We start from the raw sequence: 18,359 nt of genomic DNA on the forward strand, positions 1-18,359 counted from the left end.
TGAGAGTCAACCATAAACTTACACACAGATTTTCCATTTCATGGGTCCACACCCCTAACCCTGAGTGATTCAAGGGTCAACTGTAATTTTAAATTCTTTTTCCTCCTATAGAGTCCCTTTTAAACTGTTCCAGGGAAATTACTAATCTACTTCAAGGCACTAAATCTCTGTGCCCTAACATGTAAAATACAACACAAATGTTTACTTTTTTTTTACATTTTTATTTTGCAATATAAACATGATTAAAATGCACTATGAAACAACATTTTGTGTTTACATCAAAACTAACTTAAAATGTTTGGTAGGAAATAGCATAATTTTTTAAAATATGTTCCAACTCAGTATGAAGGTGAGCAGTTTATTTCTGAATTTTATTTAGGTATTTTAACTATAGTTTATTATTGAAACAAACAAAATTTTTGGTCTCTTTTTCTTCACTTTTGATTTTTCTTTAATTCTTTTTTAGTTCACAGTGTCATAGATGTGTAAAATAGGACTGATAGAAACCACTCTAAAACATATGGCTTTATATACATAAAAAAAAATCCAATAATGTTGCCACAACCCCTAATACAGTGTGATTCTTATTTACTAGTATCCAGAATAAACTTCTGTACATATTAAATTGTTCAAGTATAGCTAGAGCAGTGCTTGTAGAAGTGAGGTCCCACTGCTACGTTAACGGGCATCTCTTTGAAGACCGCTTCTAACTTCAACACAACTAAGGTAGAGTTCTACCAATTAGTTGACTTTACAATATATTATACATTCTCAATTATTCTAAAATGCTCCAATGAGCCAAACATACGATTTAATTGACACCTAGTTTAACATCCATTTTGTACAGCACCAGTGGTTAAATTAAAAATGGATCTGACTAACCAAATGTTCTCTTTCTTCTTAGTTACAGCTTGTTACTTAGTTCTATAACATTAAACCCGGGTTGATAAAGAGGATAACCTGGGTCAAACTCTTTCATCTTAAATAAATAAACATTTCATCCACTTCACACTTAAATACCTAATCGTTTTCGTATAGTGTAAGTTTTTCAGTAATAGCTATACAATTGACGAAGTCAAAGACCAACTTCTTATCTCAGAGGACTAGGCAAGTCGGAAAGGATTCTCCAGGTTTGCTTTAAAACTTTCAAGAAATCTGGTGGCCAGTTCATCATCTACCACTCGGCTGTCGCTTGACATTGTGACGGTGATGAGCTGGTGCTGCTGCAGCTTGGCATTCCCCTCTTCATCCTGAGTGAGCTTCAGCACAGGTCGGAATCTCCCAACAGCCAAGATGCAGGCTTGCGGAGGGTTGATCACTGCAGTAAATTCATCGATGCCAAACATCCCCAAGTTGGAAATACTAGGGGAAAACAGAAAGCTCTGAAGGTGGGATGTCCTTAATCAAGAGTCATGTATTTTTACTTTATTAAAAAACTGTGCCACAGAACCTTATACCAAGTTATACAAAGACCAAGGACAAACAGTATCGTTTACAATGGTATTGAAAAACAAGCATCAACACATAAAAATAGTGCATCTAATATAAACATTTATTTGGCATTGAGCTGCAAGTCCTAGGGCAGAGGAATATGGCAAGAAAAAGACATATAAGGTATGAGGACTAGAAAAAAAAAAACCTTTATTATTCACAGATGAACTGATTGGATACAAAGAAAATTTAGATCTCTACAGATAGCTAGTAAGATTAAAAAATGAATTTTAGCTAAATTACTAGATAATACGTCAATATAAAAATTTATCTTATATTTACACACGAGTTGCTTTAATTCTAAAATAAAATTAAAAATATCATTTACAGCAGTATAAAAATTAGGAATACAGCTAATGAAACATACATAAGACCTCTAAACAAAAAAATTCAAAACAAAACTGAAAGAAATCAGGGAACTAAGTGAACAATGGTTATACCATGTTCACTAAATGGAAGACTCAACACTTCAAGGATGTCAATTCTCCTTAAACTGATCAAATGATTCAAAGCAATTTCAATCAAAACGCCAGTATGGTTGGTATGTATGTGTGTATGTATGTGTACAAAAAGGACAACTTGATTCTGAAATTTATTTGGAAACACAATGCCAGGAAAGACAATCTTGATGAACAAAATTGGAAGATTTTCATGATCAGATATCAAAAGTTGTAGTTTGCTGGTATTAAGCAAGGGAAGGACAAACAGGCCAATTGAAGAGAGAACACAGGAAAAGACCAAACATCCATGATCACTTTCTCAAGTAAGCTTTTCAATAACTGAGGCTGAATCAATTAATTATCCACATGGGAATAAAAAGAGAATCCTGACCTTTATCTCTCCATGACAGATAAAGTCTGATTTCATACGGATTACAATCTACATGTGAGAAGTTATAAGGCTTCTACGAGGTAAAGAGAAGAATAACTTCATGACTCTGGGAAAGACAATTTCTAGCAGAAAATAAAGAGTACTAACCATAAAGAAAAATACTGATAAATAGGACTTTATTAAAATTCAGAACTGTTCATCAAAAAACACCATCAAGAAAGTAGTTTCAAAGGCAAGATACAAAGTAGGAAAAGGTTATTTGAAATAATATATACCCTACAAAAGTATGTATCTTGAAAAAGGAATGCCTATAAAACATTTTTAAAAACAGACAAAAAACTTCAAAAGGTATTTTATTTGAGTTAGCAGATACCTAAATTGCTGAGAGATAAATGAAAACAGTATTCATGGGAGTTCCGACCATGGCTCAGTGGAAAGGAATCCAACTAGTATCCATGAGGATGCGGATTTGATCCTGGTCTCCTCAGGGGGTTAAGGATCTGGTGTTGCCATGAGCTCTGGAGTAGGTCGTAGATGTGGCCCAGATCCCTCGTTTCTGTGGCTGTTGTACAGCCCAGCCGCTACAGCTGCCATTCAACCCCTAGCCTGGGAACTTCCACATGCCACAGGTTCAGCCCTCGAAATCAAAAACAAAATGAAAGAAAACAAAACACAGTACTCAACATCATTAATTGCATGTCTCTGACCACAAAGAGTACCACACCAATTCACATTAAAATGTAAATCCTAACAATACTAAGTATTAATAATTTGGAGCAACAGGAATTCTCACATACTGTTGATGGAAGTAAAAAATGGTATAACCATTTTGGATAACCTCTGGCAGGATCTATGAAAGCTACTAACCCAGCAATCTACTTTCAGGTCTAGACAATAAAAATACACACATTCACCACAAGATACTAATAAGAAGGTTCATGGCATCATTATTTGTAATACTACCAAACTATAAACACAAATGTCCAACAACAGTGAAATGAATACTAGCATATTTATATAGCCTACTACAGAATACTATAACTGCAATAATAAATAAATGACTGCTACACACAACAACATAGGTAATCTCACATTCATGTTGACGTGAAAGAAGTCAGACACTGAGGAATGTGTATTTATATAAGGATCAAGCTAGTAAAAACAAATCTTTAGTGCTAATATTTGGAATAATGGTCACCCTTGAGGAGGTGAGAATTAGGAAAGATCAAGAGAGGCTTATGGGATGCAGGCAGTGTTCATTATCTTGCTTTGGCTGGTTACACAGGTTTCTCCACTTTGCAAAATGTTCTAGCTATACTCAGTGTACTCTACTGTATGTTAAGTTATAATTAAACAAAAATAGAGTTGCTAATAACTTGGGCCAAGTGTTAATATTTTCCCCATAGTACCTTAAAATAAATCAAAAGTAGAAAAAAAGTAGTTGAGGTTTATAAATCTATCGTATGGCAGACCCGGAATGTCATTCTATGAACATCTGAATGGGTTAACTAACCCCAATGGATTTCTACTAGCTCTGATATAAACACCTAAGCCGTCTGAAGAATATTTTCACATATTCTCTTGTCTAAATAAAGTATGACATTTAGTTTAAAATAAAAAGAAAGTTTCAGAAAATAAACAAAACAGGTTGACATGCACCTCATAAGTTTTATATCTGTTTAATGCTACCAATAAGTAAGAGTTTAAATTTTACCTAAAAGATCCTCCTTGGTACTCTTCAGGTAACAATTTTCCATCTCTGGCTTTCTTTGACAGAGCCTGAGAAAAACAGAAACAGTATGACAATCGACATTATGTTATACAGTTGATTTTGTCACTTGAAATATTTGTATAGGGGACACTCATCTCTGATATGCCTTGATTTGACTTTATAAGAAATGTTTACAAATGTATATATGTGCGTACATACACATATGTATATACACATATACATCTGTATATAACACACGAAAAGAAATGAGTAAGTTAGAGCACAGATAATCCAAGAAGCTAAACATGTGAATCAAAACTCCAGAAAAATAACTTCCCTTTAAAAATTCTTCAAATATTAGAATTACGTTATATACTATGTAGAATGTTTCAGTGGCTTTTTTATGTAACAATGCAATTTTCTTTTTTGCCTATAAAATTTTTTTCTTGTAAGGCAAAGTATTAAAAGAGGCATTCTTATCAATTAGGTAACTTTTAAATAAGTTATTCAATGGCAATAAATTCACAACCAACACATCGATTTTTATCTTTCAGTGTCTGCTTCTTTTTTTGCCCATTATATATGTGTGTGTGTATACATATATCTAAAACTATATATTTATAAAGTTTATGAAGTATATATATATAAAAACTTCAGAGTTTTAAAAATTCACAGAATTTTATATTTACTTTGCAATATTATAAGCACCTCTGTGTTATTATTCTTTATAACTGATTATTTAACATCAGTTTAACATTTTAAAGACTGCATCTGCCACAAGTCAGTCACTTTCCTAGTGTTGTAATTGGTTCATTTATTTCTTTTGGATGATTTCACATAAATTCTCAGAAGTGGAATGACAAAACCTTAAAAAGTACACATTTTTTTGTTGTTGTTCTTGATCCTATATCTAAAGCAGTTACTGAATGAGCCAGTCTAATTTAAACGACCACAAAGAACATAAGGAACATATAAGGATGTAGTAATTTCGTATCACTCCAACAAAACTGATGTCTAAAAAACTTAGAGAAGACATAACACTCAGAGTGACAGGAGCAAAGTAGAGAATTTTCCTATACTTGCACTTGCTAATTAACCAGACTTAATTTTTATGTTTCAACTCTTTAAAAGCAAAGAGATAGAGTTACTACATACGAAAAACTAATAAAGAATTATTTTATGGGGGAGAGTAGGTTAAAATGAAGCTTTTGTCATTTGGGTAGATGATATACATCAGGTCTTACTTAATATTCTGTATTATAGTCCTAACAGATATAATTACAATCACCACTAATAACTATTTAATTTTAAACCATAGATGATTTCATTTTTTAAAAATAAAACATTCTTTAAAAATGTAAAAATGATCTCAACACATCACTGTGTCTTACTGCCAAATAGATTTTTTGGATATAGTTGCTTATGAAACTCTTTGGATCCAAAATGAATATTAAGAGATGAATTTAGACTTGCACAGTCCTTGGAATATCAGAACTAGAACAATCTACAAATGCATTTTCCTGCCTTAAGCAATCTAACCTCACATGATTTGAACAGGCACATAACACAAGAACTTTGAAAGGCATTTCTCTGAGGGAAGATGATCTCAGCACATCCTGATGAGTTACCAGGCTAAAACAAATCAAAAACAGATTGCAAGCACATAGAATACACTTCCAAAAATCCCTCGGAACAAAAATACATCAGCAGGCTATTCCTTCAATGGATTCTTAAGAGTTTGGAACTAGAGTAGATTCTGATGAGGATCACTGATTTTGAAAATACCTAAATCTGATATTTCCTGGTAATGTGAGCTTAAAAAGCAAAGCACATGCTACCTGAACCATCCAGTGACAGAACATAATATAAGCTGACTAATAAATTATTTCTAAAGCATATTAATACCTTACCAATTCATTCAAAAAATTTACTGGGTATTAACGAGGTAGACTTTGCCTCTGCCTCTTATAACTGTTATAATTAACACAGAACAGACAGGGATCTAAGCCTCGTTGAAGTATTACTTTATTGAGGGAATACAAATTTGAACTTGGCTGAGGCATGCTTGTAGCCCCACATATTGACACCCTTTGGATTACGGAGGGTCAAAAAGGACTTGGTGCAGGCGTTCTTAACCTGGGGTCCATGGATAGATAGCCACAAATTCCTTAAAAAATTGTCAATACCAGTTTTTATTGATAATTTTCTTTTAAATAAATTCACTGAGAAACTACTATTTTCCAAGCACTTTCTAAACTGGACATACAGCAATGAAGAAGACAGTCAACATCAGACAGTGGGGAACATAAAAGGGCTGACAAAAAAATAAATAAATAAACAAGGTAAATTCAAAGACTGATAAACCTTAGGAACACAATCAATGGGGTAATGTCAGGAAGCTACTTTAGCTATGGAAGCCACGGAAGGCTTATTAAGAAAGTGGCATTTGAACTGAGAAAGGCCTGAGTTTAAATAAATCTCACTTCTACTGCTTTCTAGTTGCAACACTGTGGGCAAATTTCTTAAAGGTGCTAAAACTCAGTTTCCTCATTTTCAAACTGGGGAAGTTAAGGTTCCAACTATACCACAGGGCTAATAGGATTAAATGAAGCACTTAGGCTAGCGTCTGGTACATCATAAGATATGGGAAAGTGGACTGCTGATGGCAGATGGCAGAGCAGGAGAGAAGCAGGTAGAATGGGAAGCTCAGAAGAGTAGCTTCTGAGTGCAGCAAACCTAAGAGCTGCTGGAAATTACAGGAAATGCTCAAGGATGACCAGAGGCCCTGGCATATTCCATGGGTTGGGACTGCCCTTCCCACTGCTGAGAGGCTGCTGACACTACATTCTTACCACCTCAACTTAGGTTCTTTTAGGATCCAAGGAATAGGGAATGCTAACGTAGCTGCTTGCAGAACTCTAATACAGAACTAAAATTGGTAAACTGCTTAGAATCAAAGAACTTTCCTATAATGATTTTTAACTCTACAGTTAAAGGAGACTCTGCAATCTGACCTAATCTCAATGGAATTTCACAAAACCATGAAAATACATGTATTCTCACTGCTGCTAAAAACCATTTAGAAACAAAGGCATCCGGGATCCTAGAAAACCAGCCTCTACCACTTTAGCTTTTGAAGTGGCCAAATACCACTTCTCAATTAAGAAAAACAGCTGCATTTTTATCTATAAAAACAGTCTGCAAATCTTTCCAAAGAGGAGTGAAGAAAGATTTAAATATGTCCACTCCACTAAGGTCCTCTCTAGTTATATTTAACTCTATGATACAAGGCTATGCCTCTTAAACCAGGTTACCTTACTCTCATTTATATATTTGGGGCAAGTAGGGCAACATATTTATATAGCTTCCCAAAGAAGTCAGCTTCTACTTTTATCCCCCTTATAACTTATTTTACCACAATACATACCACAGGTCCTTGATAAATGAAAAAACAATCACCTGTTCAACTGAATCGGAAATTTGCAAAGTTAACACTTTACGACCTGTGATACTTCTGCCAAAAAATACCCTTGGAAAGCACTGAGGTTGTCAGAGCTGACCTAAGACCTGTGTTCTTCCCTATTCAATGCGATATTTTTGGTGAAATCTGATTCTTCCATATTGGACTGACAAAACTGCTTTTAAAGGAGTCCAGAAAGAATAAAGTACTTTTGCTCCTGGAGCACTAAGTATGTTTACTGGTCTCAATTCTAGAGAGGAAATGAATAAAATAAACTTTTAAGAACAAAATGCTGTAAAAAGTGAGGTCTGTCCATTACCACTTTCACAGAAATATAGTTTCAGCTTTAACTTTAAAATCTATCTAAAATACCATCTTTAGAAAGTTGAATTATAGACTTTGGGAAATAAAGCAGTTGTTCCTAACTTATATGTATGTTTGCTTCTGGATTTCTGAATGTAAAATGTTCTTAAAATGGGTTATACCTGGATAAAAACCTATATACATAACGGGTAATCACTCAGAAATACCAAAAATATTTATTATTAAATTTTTTTTTTTTTTTTTGCTTTTTAGGGCTGCACCTGCGGCATATGGAGGTTCCCAGGCTAGGGGTCTAATCGGAGCTACAGCTGCCAGCCTACATCACAGCCACAGCAATGCCAGATCCGAGCCGCGTCTGCAACCTACACCACAGTTCACAGCAACACTGGATCCTTGAGCGAGGCCAAGGATTGAACCCGCAACCTCATGGTTCCTAGTTGAATTTGTTTCCACTGTGCCACAACGGGAACTCCAGAAATACCAAAAATATATATCACACAAAGATATACATATCTGAGTGTAACCAGATCATATCAAGACTTTTCTAGAAGGCAAATTCTAATGTTTTGAAAGTACGGTATTGCTTAAGACCTACCTTTACAGAGTCAGCAATTTCCTGTAGACCCTTAGCAGCAGCATCTTTTATGATTGGGGTAATTAAACCTTTATCTGTTGCCACCGCCACTGAAATGTCAATAAAAGGTAGCTGCTTGGGGCCCTCTCCATCCCAGCTCGCATTAACGTTTGGCATTTGCTAGAAAGCAGAAGTGGAAAAAACACGTTACTAAAGAAGTAGCTGGAGACCAAGGTTGTTACAGAAAAATAACTAACATTATTATTTTTAAAAGTGCATAGAGCTAGACTGAAGAAAATAAATAAAAATTTGATTTGAAATAAGCAGTTTGGACCTCTATGTTGAACAGACTTTATTTTTGAGAAGAATAACTAAACATAGTCTTTTTTGAAGCAAGCATGAGGAACTTCTGACGATGTACATTTGGATCTTTTTATATCATGGTTAAGAAAGGGGCTTCCTTTGTTAAACCTAATTGCTAGGAAGTATTTAATGTTTGTTAACCCTCTTGCCTCACATGATGACCGACATGACCCTGAGGAGAAGAGGGGAGGGTGGAGGGGTAAGGACATTCAATCACTTTATTTCTGTGGCATGAGGAAACCTGATATTCTATGGTAGCCCTGGGAGATATTAGCAGGCCCCTTAATAAATGACTACTCTTTTTAAGAGCGGTTTCCTAGGCTTCATAAACATATGCCATTTTCTATATATGAGCATGTATATATTTAATATACATACAACTTCACTAAGGATGAAAAGAAAAAAACAGAGGAAATGACTAAATGCCTGGAAACTGTGTATTGATAAAGTTGCCAAATAGCACATGAGAAAATGATGCCAAAAATAGAAATCAAGAAATAATTTCTCCTCTCAAAAATTCACTGCTTTCTACTAAGGTCCAAAACTCATAGTAAGTCATTTAGTAAGCACAGCAAACCACAATTTGATTCCATCCAATCTATCAAATTTTACTTCTGACCACTCCCCTAAGATGGATTTTCACTTTCCTCAGGCGTCTCACTGTTATGCTACATTCACTTCCATTTCATCACTGTTAATTGCTCTTTTCACTTCTCCATCTTTCAAGGCTCAACTCTTCCATTCACCAATGCCACTATGTCAAAATAATAAACAGTAATGTCCCAACTCCTTAGAAGACTTTAAATTCTTCACAGACCAACAATGAAGTAAAAGAAGAAAAAAAAAAACAACTTTCATAAATGAGTATCTGGCAAATAAATTTAATTAGAAAGTTATGTAACAAAAACCTCTGGGATAAAGCTTTCAAAGGGAAAGCATCTTAAACCTTCTTAGGAATAAAAAGTAATTATAATGAATTACACACTCAAGTTTTCTAATAAAATATTTCTAACCAAAATAAACCTAGGAAAAGGAAGGAAGGAACACATAATGAAACAATGTAAAAGGAGTGACAATACAAATATGTAGTAATAAAAGTGAAACGGAGTTCAGACTAAACCCCAGGCACTGAGGACTTTAAAAATTTATAGGAATGAAATGACGCCATTTGCAGTAACATGGATGGACCCAGAAATTATCATACGAAGTGAAGTCAGACAAATATCATATGAGATCACTAATACATGGAATCTAATTTTTAAAATGATACAAAAGAACTTACAAAACAGAAACAGACTCAAAGATTTAGAAACTAAACTAAAATGGCTACCAAAGTGGAAACATGGGTGTGTGTGCGCTAAATGAGGAGGCTGGGATTAACATATACACACAGCTATATATAAAACAGACAAGTAACAAGGACCTACTGCATAGCACAGGGAAATCTACTCAATATTCCATAATAACCTATAAGGGAAAGAATCTGAAAAAGGATGGATCTATGTATAACCAGTTCATTTTGCTGTACACTAGAAACTAACACATTTTAAGTCAATTATAATCCAATAAAAATTTTTTTTTTGGTCCTTTTTTTTTTTTGCTATTTCTTGGGCCGCTCCCACGGCATATGGAGGTTCCCAGGCTAGGGGTCGAATTGGAGCTGTAGCCACCAGCCTACGCCAGAGCCACAGCAACGCGAAAAATTTTTTTAAATGTTAGGAAACAAATGCAAATGACTTTAGGCTAATAAGTATGGAAATCCAGAGGAAATGCATGATTTTCTACGAATATGTACATTTCTAAAATTGATTCAAGAAAAAGCTGAAAACTAAACAGCCTGATAATTATGGAGGGAGAAAAAAACAGGAAAGTTGCCAAGGCCCCCTCCTCAAAATAGAACTAAACGCAGATACTTTTACTGAATTCTATAAAGCTTCAAAAAATAAAAATTTTTATGATACAGAAATAAACACACAGAAAGGAAAGGGACAACACATCCAAACTTATTTTATGAAGCCAAAGATTTAACATAAAAGAAAAGCTTGAAAAAAAGCTAGCACACAATTTAAATTACAATTTATGGTTTGTTACAGATATATAAAATGAAATATTAATAAATAGCTAATGATCCCTAGAGAGTCACTTGAAGAAGGCAAGAAAGATTCATAATTAGAAAATCATCAATGTAACTCAAAATATTATTTGGTCAAAAGATAAAAACCATATGAACATTTTGATATCAAATGGCTAAAAAGGCATGCCTTTAAAATTCTGATTGTACTCTCCAGGAAATAAAAATAAACTCATTATAAATGAACTTCATTTTCTCATTTCTATAAATTCATTAAAAATGAACTTCATTTTTTTATTTTTATTTTTTATTTCTATTTTATTTTATTTGGCTACATTCGAGGCATGAGGACGTTCCTGGGCAGGGGATGGAACCCACACCACGGAAGTGACTTGAGCCTCAACAGTGACAACTTCAGAGCATTAACCTGCTGAGCCACCGGAGAAATTCTAAATGTACTTTAAATATAGCTCTTAATAAGCGGTGACCCAGAAAATAGCCTAGTCACAGAAAGAAGGCATGACAGCAAACGGTGCTGAGCAGGAAGTGAGGAAGCCTGGGTTTTGGATCTACCTCTCTAGGCAGAAACCTCTCTGAACTGCAGGCTCTGACGTTCACCTGCCTTCTGGACACGCCCACTGGGACACAATTAAGCTTCCCGAACTTAATTTGTCCCAAACCCAATTCTGCCTCAAACCCTGCCTCAAAGCTGCTCTTCTCCCATTTTCCCAATCGTAGTGGATGGAAAATTCCATTCCTGCCACTGCTGCAAATCTCTGTCTTTCTTTCGCTCACGCTCCACACCCAATCCATCAGCAAACCCGGGTGGCTCTGCTTTTAAAATGCATCAGCATCTCCATTTGACCCCAGCTCCACGGCTACCACCATAGTCCCACCATCCACAAGGGCTCCCCGCTGACACGCTGGCCTCCCCACAGGCTGTGTTCCACACCAGCAGTTTTAAGTCAGATCATGTTAGTCTTTCATGCAAAACCCTCCTCCAAAGACTTCCTCCTGATCCTGAATAAGACCTGCTCCTTCCCATGGCCAGCAGGGCCTCCTGCACCTCGGGCCCCCTCAGCCCCTCTCTTCTTTTACATTTAACCTCATCTCCCACCTGCCCCACTCCTGCGAGGTCCACTCCAGACACACCTCACCCCCAGAACCACGTCTCTGAGTGACACAACCCACTCCTCACAGCCTCCAGGTCTGCTGTCCCCTCTGCCGGGAGTGCTCTTCTACCACCTCTCTACAAGGCGCCCTCTCTCTTTCTGCAGCCCTTGCCTTAATTAGCCTCTGCCAGGTGATCACCCTAAGGACTGAAAATAACACTGCTAGTTACCTTCTCCCCTCACCCTGCTTTCTCTAGCTCCTCAGCACTTTCATTAACTGACATATGTATCTGCCTCTCTCCACTAAACTGTAAGTCCCAGGAGAGCTGAAAATATGCGGGCTTTTTGTTCACTACTATATGTTTGAAGCCCAGGGTTTAGCACAAGAAGGGGGAATCAATTAGTATCTGTAGACTAAATAGTCTTTCTTTTGCCATAATTAGTTGTAAGCCTTTTTAATTCTCAGTTTCTTCATCTGTAAAACCGAGGGAGATTACACGATAGAATACGTTTAGCACTAAAATTATAACATTTTTGTGACTTAAAAATAAGAGTTCTGTTTATCATATGAAATCGCAAGACATGAGACTACTTTAGAAGCCAAAATTACGTGGGGTTTGCCACTTACCTTAAGGGTAACAGCTGCTGCCTTGATGATAAAGTCATTTACTGATACTTTAATGTCATCTGAAAGAAAACAAGCATATTAAAATTAGTGTTCATAATAAAGCATTTGCATTATTTGAGGTCCTGGATAAATATTAACCATGAATGTAAAAGTTTACTCCTGGGCCTGATTACAGTTCTTTTAAATTGCTCAGATAGCATACTCAAGAACTTAAAGGATATATTATAACTACAATCAGAAAGAAAAGAACAACTCCTGTGTCTCTTAAAAAGACAAATGGCCTTGTCTATGGCATGTACAGTCAGGAAGTTTACATGATGATTCATTTTTTTCCCCACATCCTTTTCAAATGTTCGTATCCTGTATATGCTTTATAATTCCCTGATTATATCAAAACAGTGGTACATGCAGTCACTTTAAATTAACAAAAGAGAGAGAGAGAGAAAGAGAAGGGAGACATTCAGAAATTTCTTTTTACTAACGAGGTGTACAATGAAAGAAATTTAGGACTACTGCATTAAACAAGAGCTGCTTTTTAACTTAACAAAAATAGGATACAGTAAATGCCAGAGATGAAGCAATGTTGGCATGGGTCCTGATGCAATGAATAAAATGAGGTTCTCTGTCTAGTTTTATGGTGAATCCATTTAAATCAATTTCCTTCCTTAATACATAATGATTTTAAGATAAAGCTGGGGCCCCCTCCCTTCCCAAAGAGCTGATCATAACTAAAGCATCTGGTAAGCCTTTTCCCAGTGGGCATGAAAGCGTTGGAAAATGTAAACTACATGTGATTCTTTATTGCAACAGCTTCCAGAAAGAGACTTTAAGATCAAGATCTAGCCAATGGTATGTGGCAGGATATACAAATCCTGTTACTATAGCATAATGGAATTTTACGTGAACAACCGCTCATACCAAAGGCATGCTAGGATTTCACAAAGACACTGGCTTCGTTACCATAAACCTAAATATTGCCTGACTGTCATGGTAACTGTCAGCTGCTCTTCTAATACACACCTCTTACAAATCAGATCTCCAGAAACACAAACATTTTGGTTTGCTTAGAATCCCTTTAGGAATAAATATATAAATGGATTTCCAGTGCTTAGGTGTTTAGTGAAAACCACGTACAAAAGATTTGGTCTGCATAAATTCACATATGCAGACAGAAGACTTTATGAAGTCACTGTGCTTGCCTCTCTCAGCCTCCTTCTCACTTTGTCTACTTTCCATAGGGAGTCCACAGCAAAGACTTCCCAAATCACCTACCAGCTGCTGGTTTCCAAATCTACTGCCCATACCCACAGTCCTCACCCAAAATCTCCCACCCTCATCATGCTCCTACATTTGACCATTTTCTCCATCTTGAAACATGTTCTCTTTCTGGCTTCTGTGTCACTAGACTCTCCTGGTTTTATTCCATTCTGTGCTCACTCACATTTAGTCCCTGCCTCTCAATGTTGACATCTTCCCAGGTAATACCTTTCAGTTCGATACCCTTTATATGACAATGATTTCTCCAAATTCCATCTCTAATCCTGATGGCTCTGGAGCTTCAGACTCATACAGCCACTTTCTCACATGACATTTCCACTTACATGTCTAATAGGCATCTCAAATCTAACATGTGCAAAGGAGATTTTTTCAATTCCTTTATTTATTTATTTATTTATTTTTGTCTTTTTGCCTTTTCTTGGGCTGCACCTGCGGCATATGGAGGTTCCCAGGCTAGGGGTCGAATCGGAGCTGTAGCCGCTGGCCTACGCCAGAACCACAGCCACAGAGACGTGGGATCCAAGCCGCGCCTGGGAACTAGACCACAGCTCACGGCAACACCGGATCCTTAACCCACTGAGCAAGGCCAGGGGTCGAACCCACAACCTCATGGTTCCTAGTCGGATTCGTTAACCAGTGCGCCACCAAGGGAACTCCCAATTCCTTTATTTTTAAATGAAATTTAAAACCTACAGAAAAAGGTTTATTTTAGTATTGAAATTTTCCATACAGAAAGGAGACCATTAGTACCATTTATTAAGAAGAGAGTAGGAAATACACTGTGAAGGGAATAGCAAATATTCTCATTTGCATATTGTTACAAAATAAAGTATGGAACACACTTATAGAATGTTGTATGCTATAACCTTATATAAGAAAGAGGAGTGGAGATACCCAGACAACGTAGACTTTTTGAAGACACACCAGATAATCCTAACTGAAAGGATATACCAAACCTGGACCACGCAAAGATATTACAACAATCCATACCTCCACTGAAACAGTACTGTTTCCTGCCTCATGAGAGGCATTAGCCTCCATATCATAACTAAGTATGATCTCAGATCTATAATGGAAGCGTCCAGACTTAACCTTTTGAATACTGATCCGTCTCTCTGAAATAGGTTTCCGTTTGAACTGTTAAAAGCTGTCAGGTTTGAAAGGCTTGTACCTAAACTGATCTATCAGTCCTGCTTTCATTTAGGATGTAGAAAGCCACAAGAGAAAGTTGTGCCCATCCTAACAAGGTGAAAGGAAATGCAAAATAAACTACAAAATCATAACTTTCTTGGGGCCCTTCAGGAGCTAAGGTTACACCAAGCTTTACATCTACGAGTTATAGACATAACATTTACAATTAGAGTTCCAAGGGAAAACACATTAAGCAGAAGATAATGCTATTTTTATGTAAAATAATGAAACAAAAAAACCTGTTCCCTCAAAAGTCTAAACCCAGCAGAAATAGCTTTCAAAAATGAAGGAGATACACCCATTAGAATGGCTACTATCAAAAAAAAACACAAAAGGTAAGTGTTGGTGAGGATGTGGAATAACTGGAACTCTGGTGCACTGACAGTGGGAATGTAAAATGGTGCAACCACAATGGAAAACAGTATAGAGGGTACTCAAAAAACTAAAATTAGAATTTACCATAAGATTCAGCAGTAACACTTCTGGGGGTATAACCAAAAGATCTGAAAGCAGAGACACAAAAAGATATTTGTACATCTATGTTCACACTGGTATATTCACAACAGTATATATATATATAATAGAGTATCACTCAGTCATAAAGAGGAAGAAAATTCTAACACATGCTACATTATGAATGAACCCTGAGGATAAATATGCTAAGTGAAATAAGCTAGGGAGCTCCCGCTGTGGTGCATCAGGATTGGCAGCATATTGGGAGCCAATGGGATGCAGGTTCGATCCTCAGCCTGGCACAGTGGGTTAGGGATCTGGTGTTGCCGCATCTGTGGCTTACACTGTGACTGTGGCTCCCGATCCCGGTCCCAGGAGTTCCATCTGCCATGGGGCTGCCCAAAATGACTCCCCAAAAAAGAAATATGCTAGTCGCTAAAGGACAAGTACTATATGATTTCATTCAAATCAGATAGGAGTCATATTCATAGAGACAGAGTAGAATAGTGGTTGCTAGAGGCATAAAGGGAAGAAGGAATTACTGCTCAATGGGTACAGACTTTCAGCTTTGCCCAGTGAAGAGTTTTGTGAACATGGATGGTGGCAATAGCTACACAATATGTACTTGATGCCACTGAACTTTATGCCTGAAAATGGTTAGGATGGTAAATTTCACACCATGTATATTTTACCAGAATTCATTATTAAAGGAAAGGAAAAAATGGAGGAGAAAAAGACTTTCCTAGACAAAACCTGGAAGAATTTATTGCCAGCCAACCTGTACTACAAGAAATATTAAAGAAAGTTCTTTAGGCAGAAGTGTGATATCAGATAGCACTCTGGATCCATACAAAGAAATGAAGAATGACAAAAATGATAAAAATATGGGCAAATACAAAAAGACTTTTTATTTTAAAAACTTTAAATAACTATATAGCTGATTTGCTAAAGTAAAAAAATTATACGTATATACATATATATTCTGGAGCTTACATCACATGTAGACATAAAACATATGAATAAAGCATAAAGGATGAGGAGGGAATACACATACTATAAAGTGTTTACATTATAGATGAAGTGGTACAATAAAAATGTGAAGGTAGATGTGATAATTATATTGTAAACCCTAAAGAAACCATAAAAAATAAACACATGAATAAATAATGAGAGCGAGAGATAAAATAGAGAATAAAACGAAATCATAAATAAAAAAGTAATCCAAAATGAGACAAGACACAGGAAACAAAAGAATAAGGATGGGACAAATTAAAATACAGGGCAATAATGGTACAAGGGAAAAATAAAGAACAAAATCACTAAATGTGAAAGGTTTAAACCTTAATAAAAAGAGAACATGGGATTGGATAAAAAAGTGAGAACCAACTATATCCTATTTGCAAGGAACCAGTTTAAATACAGGCGTGTCTCATTTTATTGAAATTTGCTTGATTGCCTTTTGCCTTTAGGAAGTTTTGTGGCGATGCTGCTTCAAGGAAGTTTATTGGGGCCATTCTCCCAGCAGCATTTGCTCACTTCATGTCTCTGTCACATTTTGGTGATTCTGGCAATATTTCAAACTTTTTGGTTACTATTATATTTGTTATGATGATCTGGGATCGGTGATCCTTGATGTTAACTACTGTTGTTTTGGGGGTGCCTTGAACCACACGCATTTATGATGGTGAATGTAATCGATAAATGTTTGCATGTGTTCTGGAGGCTCCACCGACTGGCTGTTCCTTTTTCTCTCTTCTTGGACCTCCCTATTGCAAGATATAATATTGATATTAGGCCAGTTAATAACCATTCAGTGGTCTCTAAGTGTTCAAGTGAAAGAAAGAGTCACATATCTTCCACTTTAAATCAAGAGTTAAAAATGATGAAGTTTAGTGAGGAAGGAATGTTGAAAGCTGAGAAAGGCCAAAAGCCAGGCCTCTAGCACTGAACCAATTGGCAAAGCTGTAAATGAATGGAAAGGCAAAGTTCTTGAAGGAAATTAAAAGAGCTGCTCCAGCGAACACATGAATAATAAGAAAGCAAAAACAACTTTATTACTGACATGAAGAAAGTTTTAGTGGTTTGTATAGATGATCAAATCAGCCACAATATTTCCTTAAACCAAAGCCCAATCTAGAGTAAGGTCCTAACTCTCTGTAATTCTACAAGGCTTGAGAGAGTTGAACAAGCTACGGAAGAAAAGTTTGAAACTAGCCGAGGTTGGATGATGAAGTTAAGGGAAGAAGCCATCTCCGTAACATAGAAGTGCAAACTGAAGCATCAAGTGCTGATACAGAAGCTGTAGCCAGTTATTTGGAGGATTCAGCTAGGATCATTAATGAAGGTGGCTACACTAACAGATTTTCACGTCGACAAAACAACCTTCCATTGAAAAAAGACGCCATTGGGAGCTCCCATTGTAGCTCAGCGGGTTACAAACCCAACTAGTATCCGTGAGGATGAGGTTTGATCCCTGGCCTTGCTCAGTGGGTTAAGGATCCAGCATTGCTGTGAGCTGCAGTGTAGGCCACAGAGGTGGCTTGGATCTGGTGTTGCTGTGGCTTTGGCATAGGCTAGCAGCTGCAGCTCCTGCTCAACCCCTAGCCTGGGAACTTCCACATGCCACAACTGTGGCCCTAAAAAGCAAAAAAAAAAGAAAGAAACAGAGAGAGAGAGAGAGGAAAAAAAGCAAGTAAGCAAGCAAGCAAGCAAGCAGCCATCTAGGATTTTCATAGCTGGAGAGGAGAAGTCAATGCCTAGCTTCAAAGCCTCAAAGGATAGGCTGACTCTTGTTAGGCAGTTGGTGATTTCTAAGTTGAAGCTGTGCTAATTTACTATTCTAAAAATCCTAGGGCCCTTAAGAATTACACTA

The 18,359-nt window shown here is 36.6% G+C and overlaps 1 protein-coding gene across 1 annotated transcript in view; it reads right to left on the reverse strand.

Moving 5' to 3' along the window:
- Positions 201-18,359, reverse strand: part of PDHX (pyruvate dehydrogenase complex component X) — a 79,942-nt gene continuing 61,783 nt past the window's right edge. The window contains 4 exon segments of the mRNA XM_003122869.4: positions 201-1,362; positions 4,037-4,101; positions 8,413-8,571; positions 12,566-12,624. Of these exon segments, the coding sequence (XP_003122917.2) occupies positions 1,104-1,362; positions 4,037-4,101; positions 8,413-8,571; positions 12,566-12,624 (542 nt within the window). The 3' untranslated portion in view covers positions 201-1,103.

This window comes from Sus scrofa, chromosome 2 (genome assembly GCF_000003025.6).
Source record: "Sus scrofa isolate TJ Tabasco breed Duroc chromosome 2, Sscrofa11.1, whole genome shotgun sequence".
Classification (NCBI taxonomy): Eukaryota; Metazoa; Chordata; class Mammalia; order Artiodactyla; family Suidae; genus Sus; species Sus scrofa.